The sequence below is a fragment of the Opisthorchis viverrini genome, assembly GCF_000715545.1.
Source record: "Opisthorchis viverrini unplaced genomic scaffold opera_v5_1, whole genome shotgun sequence".
In the NCBI taxonomy this organism is placed as follows: Eukaryota; Metazoa; Platyhelminthes; class Trematoda; order Opisthorchiida; family Opisthorchiidae; genus Opisthorchis; species Opisthorchis viverrini.
The window spans coordinates 7,501,068-7,510,349 of record NW_008751657.1 but is presented as its reverse complement, the minus strand read 5'-3'; the positions used below and the strand labels follow the sequence as shown (position 1 = coordinate 7,510,349).

Genomic DNA, 9,282 nt, shown 5'->3' with positions numbered 1-9,282 from the left:
ATATATGGAGAGTGTGTGAGAGAGAGATATACGTGCTTTGAGGAGTGCTGAGGTGGACGTATTTGTGTGGTGATGCCACAACATTTTCCTGACATATCGTTAATGGATTTCGTCGTTACGCAAGATACTACCTAATTATCACCAACTCCTACTCAATGAAGTCATCAGAGACTTTTGTTGACGTTCTCAAGAAATCGAGATGAGGTTCTTCCCATTTGACTCACTGTCAGCTTCAAACCACTTGGTGCGTTAACTGATAATAAGAATCGCTCAAGCAAACAGATCCAAGGGTTTAATTTCGTCCTTTCCAATTCACTTTGGACTTGATTGCCACGTGAATCACGTAGATTGGAGGTCTGTGTGAGGCATGCACCCCTGACTACTATGAAGTCCATAAATGCGACAAAAAACGTACTTATAGCTATTCCGTCATGTTATTTGAGGCCAGCAAAAAATTCAATCACTTCTAACTACTGACGATAACGAGTAACATATCTCATGGAAACAACTTGAGGCTCCCATAGTCGTTACGAGGCCTTTCCCATAAAATTTTCATGAGAGGCGCAATCCAAATGAGAATTGGACAATTGTGCGATGCTTTTTTAGTGTCTTCGTCGGGTAAAAAATTCCCAGTTGACCAATCAGAACCAAAATAAGCATGCACATACCTCCGCAGGTGTTTGCCCCATCAATCCACAAATTTTTTTGCGGATATACTGTGGAAATTTAATTATATCGCGCTGTAGAAGATTGTTATACTTTCTGGTTAAGGGCATTACCGATAATGAGGCGCATACTGGCATCCTAGTGATTGGTATTCATCGTAAGCTACCAACGCCCTGACTACAACAGATAGCTCTCCACGATGACCACGTGATGAGTGTGTGTCTGAGAGGAATGAAAAAAAAGAGCATTCGCCAGCAAGCGAAGCGGATAAGCTGCGTAAGTTGACTGATACAGTAAACGAAATTGGGTAATTTTGAACAACCATGTGATCTATAGCTAGATGCAGTCTATCAGGAATCAACCAAAAACACTTTAGTCATCGATTGAGCGTCACGTGAATTAGGACCAGACTTGGAATACAGATGATGTACTTTTCTCTTAATGCCATCAGGCAACAAGAATTCACATTATTTGGTATTCCATATGGATACGAATGCATCCTTCACACTTGGATAGATCAATACCCTAGGAGTTCGGAGTTCGTGAGAATGTCCGCTAGTTTCTGAGTGAGACCTCGCACAAGACTAGATCCACCTAAGAAAATCCCTGTTAAAGTGGAATCACTACAAGCAATCTTTAATGTGATGAAGAACATGGTCAACGAAATTCCACTGCATGCTCCGCTTCACTCTTACGTTCACGCCTTTACCCATTGAGGCCCTTTGGCGCCAGCCCAGACAGCATCACATAAGTTGGCTTTCTTCGGGCTTACTGGAAAAATATATCACCGAAATGTTCCGTGGAAAATGAAATTTGAACTACACACCGGGTTCACTATATTTAAGAATTACCTGTCAATCAAATGACGAGGTAAGTTGAGGAAGGCGAGAGGCAAGCTACGAGCGAAAGTCGCAACCAACCGAACCAAGGCATGCATTATGTTCTCCATTTAGTGTTATTTTCCCCGAATATCTGTCTCATATAGTACGTTCGACATATAGCTATTGTCAACTTTACTGAACAAAGCGATCGATGACAAAAACGTCGGTTTATTCCGTCACTCCTTTTGTACGGTAACAATACCAAGTTTCATTTCTGGTAGATTAGTGGAATAACGAATTCATGCCAGCTGAGGTTAACCACGGTTGTGCAGAAAGATGCCACAGAAGTACGTCTCAAAGCGCAGTCCTCTATAGGTGAGCGCGACTTTCGCTATTACGGAGAGTGCGCGCTTGTTTGGAGGCGCACTGTATCCTGGACAATATCGCAGATAGTAGACAGACAGATAGCTCGGATCGCTTCACCAATAATTTGAAACGGCAGACGCATCAGGCAGGATTGGACGTGGTCGCAACAATCATCGCAACGAAGTTTGCGTGAATCCCTCTCGATAGCCAAGTAAATTCGGAGCGAAACAAGTGCTGTATTCATGCATAACTCATCGTTCTTAGAAAATTGTGCTCTCCCTTGCACGATACGCAATAATTCCCGAAATTCACCACAGAAAACATATTTACACACGGTTGGCAGAAATCATAAATTTCCACCAGCAAATGGGAGATTTGACATCGCTGTTCGTGAAATGTGCCGGACGCCGGAAACACATAGCTTCTAGTCTCACGTTGAAATGAGTTATTCTGAAAGAGGTACCTTTAAAGCGATCCTCTTTCCGTAATCATCACAGCTGACTTACAATACAAAGTCACCAACTTTGGAACACAGGAAATACTTGTGATTAAAATGACTTGTAAACGAAGCTGTAACTACGATTTATGCTGCGAAGCATACATAGAGGTTGGGAAACGCTCGTAAAGCAGCATTCGGACGACAAGAAAATTGGATTCCTGGTGGACAAACGCAATTACAGGTCGTTCCTAAATTGGATTTCCAGCAAAGCCACTCGTGGCTGCCATAAGGTGACCAAAAATATGGACCCTTAGGTCTTCAGAAGTCACCTTTCCGATAACGCTCTAAGCAGTCGTAAGAAAGCGAGGTGGCCCAGTTGAAGCCAGTGTGTTTTGGAGTAACAGATGTGAGTGTAGAGGAAATTTATCTCGAGATATTGTGTCACCAGCTCATCTGTCAGATCTTCAATGTCGCAGGATACTGTCATGAGTGTCTGCCAATAACTGGTATACCTAACTGAAATGGGTCATTTTTGTTCCGAATTGGTTAGGCTAGTTTCAAAAGACGGCCGTAATGCTATAATCCTGCCCGGCATTGAATTTGAAAAATGTGTCGAGCAGTCAAGACAAAGTGGCCCCAGCTTTGTAGGCGATCGCCAAAAGCGGATCCCATGAATGCTATAATCCTGCCCGGCATTGAATTTGGAAAATGTGTCGACCAGACAAGACAAAGTGGCCCCAACTTTGTATGGCGATCGCCAAAGGCGGATCCCATGCGGCTGCGACCCCGATTGATAGGAGGAAGTACTCCTATATTTGACAGGACTGGAAAAGCGCACTTGACATGTGATAGAATCCGGCGAAACAAACGAATCACGCCAACGCCAATTTCTGATCTTTTGTGACTGTCCGTTCATACGTACGGAACACAATTCGGACCGAGACCTTTTATGAAATAGTTAGATCAATCAAAACGGAACTGGACAGAGATCAGATTAGAAATATGCTGACTTATTCCGAAGGTTCACTGAGTGAAAGAATACCATATCTCACCACGGGTCGTTGTTGGAAAAACCCGTCACTATTGTTTTTTTATTTATACCGAGTGGTTTCAATAGTACTTACTTGCTTTTGTAACTTGGTTTAGCCAGTCCAAACTAAACTTAAGTGGTCGTTCATACTTAACCAACTAGGACCAACCAACCAACCAATGAAATCATACCAAAATTATTGTCGCATCTATTGGATAACGTCGATAAAGAAACAGAATTCAGTGGGTATAAATTGACTAAACCGCACTGTCAGTGCGTGAAACACATCCCACTTCAGGATGGCGCAACTCACCCAACCGTTAGAGCACCGTGAACCACACAACGCTTGAATATAGACTGTTTAGCAAAGTCTGGGTCCAAGTGAATAGGATTGGTATCACCCGTTGTATGCGCAAAGGCTTCTACATCTTTTGCGTTAAAACATCGCTTCAGTCGCACACGATCGCCAACCGACAAGGGACGGCAGGAAGCGACCGCCGCGAGTGGACTGAAGAGACCGAAAGTGATGCCGGAATAACGAAGCTGAAGTGGATTAAAACCGGATAAATATAAAGGTGAAAAAGTCAAGAATGCTGCAGGTGGTTAACAAGTCAAGGATGAATCGTAGTGAAACACCATGTCCAAGAAGCTCAGTTTGACCATTCTTAAAATCGATCAGGCGATATTAGAATCAACAGCTGAATTCGAAGATGCTAGTGAGATAACTGTGGGCCCTGTAAACTCCTTCTACATCGGTAACAAAAAGGACTATCGAAAGGCGGCCGCAATTCACCCACTTGCAACTTTACTGATCTACTGTGGTTGAAAGTCCCTGAAAGCTGAGCAGTATCTACATCGGTAACAAAAAGGACTATCGAAGGGCGGCCGCAATTCACCAACTTGCAACTTTACTGATCTACTGTGGCTGAAAGTCCCTGAAAGCTGAGCAGTGGGATACTGCAAACGACTTTCATGGATTCGCGGTAGGAACGGTATTCTTGCAACCATGGAAGTTCTGTCACTACAAATTTAAGCGCGAAAAAAAGACTGTAGGTTTACAGGTTCTGGATAGATGGCTCAGTGGTTAAAATCGGAAATTACTGACAGAAAAATACCGTGATACGACTGAAGGTTTTTTTCGCAATATTCCGATTCGGCCTCTCCTTTGGTACTTCTATTAAAGTCACACTTATCACAAAACCAGGAAACTACCGTTTACTTGTTTCACATGTCAGCTTCATGGATGGTATGACATTAGCGCACCGTACACAAAGAGCTGCTAAAACCCTCGTGTTTTACTTGGTCTAGACAGTATCCGGACAGGTTTACCGAACTGTTAGTGCTTCCACAAGCCAACGTCTAAATACCACCAGGTTCTAGTTGAAGGTGGTGGGAAATCTCGAATTATCTGGCCAGGAGAGTAGGGCACGTCTACCGAACAGAATTACAAATTATTCCCAGTTAACTCGTGTAACAAAAGTCAGATGTAATCGTCCGTAAACGAAGTGAGGGTAAAATCGGAGTGATTAAACAAACAATCTCTGCCGTCAGTCAATAATACGATTCCAGCATAATGCCTATTCACAAACGAGACTTCTCTTGTGAAAAGCTATGGAACAAACTCGATTGTAAGCCCTTTCTGACCTGCAGCCCCCATACGATTTAGACAAATGTACCGGGCATTTAGCTACAGATCCGCTTGGAAACCGGAAAGCCTTTCCGATCAAGACCACCAGAACACATACAAAAACACGTGAAAGATACGATCATTTTGCGGTCTGCAAGATCCCTGCGTGCTTATACTGACAGCACTTTCAATTGCTTTTTCTTACATATCCCGCGAGTGGACTATTTCCAGAAACCACTAACAGGCATCTCGAGCTCCATGACTGAAGTATATATTATTCGTTTCTGATATTGGTGCGTTACCGAATTTTAGTGACTTCAGAGTCTACAGAACCAGTTGTTTATCCATTGTGATTCGAACCCCTCATGTGGGAATGAATGCACGCCCGATCACTTTGCGCGAGGTTCGGGGATCGGCGAGGAAACTAACCAATGATCTAGAAGCACTCGGATATGAACGAACATGTGCTGTTGTTGTCTTCATCACTCCGAACGCATCATGACGCGTTACCCCCTTAGAACCCGGTAGATCCGGAATTTCGTAGCACCCAACCGCTCAGCGACCGTCACTGAATAGATGAGAACCAACTTGGACAAAGTGTGGCCGTCTGTGGATTCAGCAGTATCTACTGGCACATAACAGGGGAAAGTGACACAACCAACCACACGCTCAGGAAATTTCTCCACCAGCAGTGAATTTATTATTTTCTACTGGGAGACGGCGCGTGCAAAGTAAGCGCTTTACTACCAAATCAAACAGGCCATGCTTTCCTCGGAAGCCTCTTCTTGAGAGCAGCTCTCTATATATGCATACGTTATATACTATATATATATATATATATATATATATCGCGCATATGATATATCAGGCTCTGTCAATCAAATAGGATTGATCGTTTGGATAACCAGGAATTTGACCTGAGCGACAACGCTCTCTTCTACGTCTGCAAGTCTGTTTCGTCCCTCGCAGTGTACAAGTAATGAGCACACAAGGTTGAACGGATTCCAAATTTAGAATGGCCAATTTAAATCTTAGACTGTGAAAAAATTTGCTGAAATTGGGGACATTAAATTGTCGTACAACCAACTTTCTCAGTCCATAATAGTGAGATGAGCGATGCTGATGATTCCCAACAAGGGTGAAAAAGATAAATGTCCTTTTTTCGGCCTTTTCGACATGGAAAAACTTCCAACCCCCCACTCATGCTATCGGTGGGCGGAGGCATGAAAACTATAATCGCGGAAGAACAGATTTTCCCTGGCGATTCTACTGTCAAATCATGCCGACGAAGAATCACTGTAGCATGTTGTCTCAAATAATAGAGGTCTGTTAGCATTCCAGAGGCTAAACTGATTACAAGCTTACGCCCCGAGTCGGATAAAGGAATACATTTTCTGAATTATCATGACTCCATTCCCATCGCACGCAACCGAGTACCTCCATTGTTCTTAGACGCACCCGTCAGTCCAGTTATGAATCACGAATTTTCAGGCTCATGAAGGTCGCAATCGATTAGCGTATGATTTGTTTATTATATTAGATTCATCGTCCATTAGACTGTCAGACCCAGTTATGCGCAGTGTTTTAGCATACCCATCGTGCCGCACAAAATGAGGAAGGGAAATGTTCCAATGCAGTGACTCTTAAAGGCCATATACAGAGGTACCACACCATGAATCTGCACTAGTTTGTAGAACAGAATATCACTTTTGAGACTTCAAAACAATGTTTTGATGAGATTTCTCGTAGACGTTTTGTACCTAATCGGGGGGATTATTTAGCAATGAGTGATTATCAAGAACCTATGCGGGACGAAAGTGCGGCTGCTCGAGAATGGTTGTAACTAATGCTTAAATGATGCGATACCGGTCCGCATGTTGCGGAATATGGGTAGCTCTGATGCGTTGCTTGGTCGTTCGCCGAGCTTATTCAATCTCGCACTGACTAGGTCACCTCAATTAGTAATGAAACCTTTGCAATCCAACTGCCGGGCTCAGTGACCGGATCAAAAACCAACCGATCCCAGTGAGGGGACGTCACATGGTGCAGACTAACCACCACACAAACGCTGTGCTACTGTGCCGATCCAAATCACTGACAACAGTTGTGTTCAACACCGGTGCTTCACTGCCATACTGTGCTACTGTGAAACGGGCAACTGTGCGGTGAAATCTCCGGTATGACAAAATTTGCACACTTCACGATGGATAAGGCACGTTCGTGATTAGGCCCTTGCGTCAGCTGATGGCCGGAACATAATCGAAAATCGCGGAATAAATCGTCATTTAGGATAGTATGACTACCCAGAAAAATGAAAAATGGCTGCTCATGGATACGGACTCGAGAACTCCACTCCGAATGCGAGAGCTATAGCAATAGCAAATTGCTACAGCGGTTTGCAAAACATCACATTTTCGTTACCAATTGAACGTGAATGACAAATGTGTTGTATGCTCGACAGCCACGACTAGGTCGTAAGCTCATCTTCCAGAATTGCAACAACGTTCTATCAACAAATAACGAAGCACGTGCAAACAGTCTCTAAGCAGATCTTTCGAGCGTCCGTACGTACAAAGGAAGTTGAAGATAAGACAGTCGTAGATAGCGACAAGCTGTCAGTTAATTTTTTTTCCCGGAAGCTTAATTGATATGTCCAAGGTTGGGACCTGCAGAAGCGCTACCGCGGAGCGACGCGGACACCACGTGGAAATGGGGGAGGATACAGTGATTGAGCAGTAGTCCGGCTACACCTATGCACATTTCTGTAATCAGCTGTGCGATCATCATCATAGACAGAATGACATCAGTGTTCAACACCGACCCTTCACTGTCGCAGCTGTGCGACCACTAATGTGACATGAGACCAATTAATAGACCTAAACATACAGACAATTACGGTCCGAAACCAGATTTCGAAACAAAACCATTCGAAAAGTTCAGTTTCTGTGCGGTGCGATCATCATCATAGACAGAATGACATCAGTGTTCAACACCGACCCTTCACTGTCGGAGCTGTGCGACCACTAATGTGACATGAGACCAATTAATAGATCTAAACATACAGACTATTACGGTCCGAAACCAGATTTCGGAACAAAACCATTCGAAAAGTTCAGTTTTTTGTACAGAAAGTTTCTATGTATTTCCCCACCAAATACAAGGAGGCCGTTTGTGTGATCTTTGTTTTGATTAATTCCAATGTTCGCACAATGATGGTAAATCTTTCAAGTCGAAAAAAAACGAAGAATGATAGAAGACAGAGGTAAGAATGAATGTCAAGTCAACAAGAATCAACAGACCCAACAGACCACTTAACATCACCACCGGACCATCCATTGCCGGTCTCGCGCGCTTCTTGGGACTAAACAGGTAGACCTAGTCCCTGGATTTCCATCAAGCTTATTTCCTAATTGTATGTTGTGATAAACACTCATTGGGAAACTAGGTCGGTGTCCATGAGACACCTATCTGAAATTCGCTTGAGTCCCTCGCTTTGTCATTCTCCAACTCGATGGGCTGCGCCAAGGCCAGATCAAGTTTCAACTTGAGCGATACTACTCACAAGGTAGAGGAAAACTTTGGACAGCCCATGGCTAGCTTTGTCCCTCTTGAAATTATATGAGCTGATTTTGCCGTGTGAAAAGAACCAGCCAAACCGATAGTTGTTTAATGCTGTTCAATTAGACAGCAACCTCGATGAACGAAAAACAGAGGCTGTAGATAAATTTGTACTTAACCAATTGACCAAAAACAGGATAAAACGGAAAGGTGAAAGTGAGAATGGCAGTGGACATAAGACAAATATTAATGAGGTGGATGAACACAGCCGGAACGAAAACCAAGAGAACCTCGTGTGTAGATATGTCAACAAAAACGGGGAAGAAAAGAACAAAGCAAGATGAAATAAAATAAAGTCATTAAGGGGTGCAACGGTATTTACAGCGTTAATTTTGTGCAACTGGATATAAAAACGGGCCCGGGCCGAATGCAACAAACACAGAATTCGCTTTACCTGTGGATGGGAAAATTAAACAGGGGAAATAGAGTGGTCAAAGATGGCCGACTAGAAGGGAGCAGTGTTTGTAAGGACCGTGGGAAGCAAATATACTGGCGAAAACACTTGAGAACGAGCAACAAAGTGAGGTCGATCAATAAACAACCGAACGTTTATCATCGACACCAAATGGTAAGCCGTTACAGTTGCTGTAAGAACAAGTATGGCCTAGTTTAGCGAGTTTGGCAATGATAAAAGACTGCACTGTATATCCGTTGAGCTGACCAGCTGCGAAGAGAGGATATTTGTGTTTGCTCTGATACCAAAGTTACCGCATTT

The 9,282-nt window shown here is 43.4% G+C and overlaps 4 protein-coding genes across 4 annotated transcripts in view; 2 read left to right on the top strand and 2 right to left on the bottom strand.

The window, feature by feature from the left end:
- The window catches only part of T265_12458 (hypothetical protein), a gene marked incomplete at both ends in the record, with an annotated part of 11,546 nt that extends 7,681 nt beyond the window's left edge, over nt 1–3,865 (bottom strand). Inside the window, one exon of the mRNA XM_009163874.1 lies at nt 3,636–3,865. Coding sequence (XP_009162138.1) covers nt 3,636–3,865 — 230 coding nt within the window. The remainder of the gene's footprint in view (nt 1–3,635) is intronic.
- T265_00129 (hypothetical protein) lies at nt 2,900–3,196 on the top strand (the record flags this gene model as incomplete). Its single annotated transcript, XM_009163786.1, has 1 exon — nt 2,900–3,196. The coding sequence occupies one exon, from the start codon at nt 2,900–2,902 to the stop codon at nt 3,194–3,196; it is 297 nt and encodes a 98-aa protein (XP_009162050.1).
- A 94-nt stretch (nt 3,866–3,959) lies between the features above and the next one.
- T265_00128 (hypothetical protein) lies at nt 3,960–4,148 on the top strand (the record flags this gene model as incomplete). The annotated part of the gene is made up of 1 exon (XM_009163785.1): nt 3,960–4,148. One exon carries the CDS (start codon nt 3,960–3,962, stop codon nt 4,146–4,148), a length of 189 nt encoding a protein of 62 aa, XP_009162049.1.
- A 4,512-nt stretch (nt 4,149–8,660) lies between these two features.
- T265_00127 (hypothetical protein) overlaps nt 8,661–9,282 on the bottom strand; it is a gene marked incomplete at both ends in the record, with an annotated part of 43,959 nt that continues 43,337 nt past the window's right edge. The window contains one exon of the mRNA XM_009163784.1: nt 8,661–8,961. The remainder of the gene's footprint in view (nt 8,962–9,282) is intronic.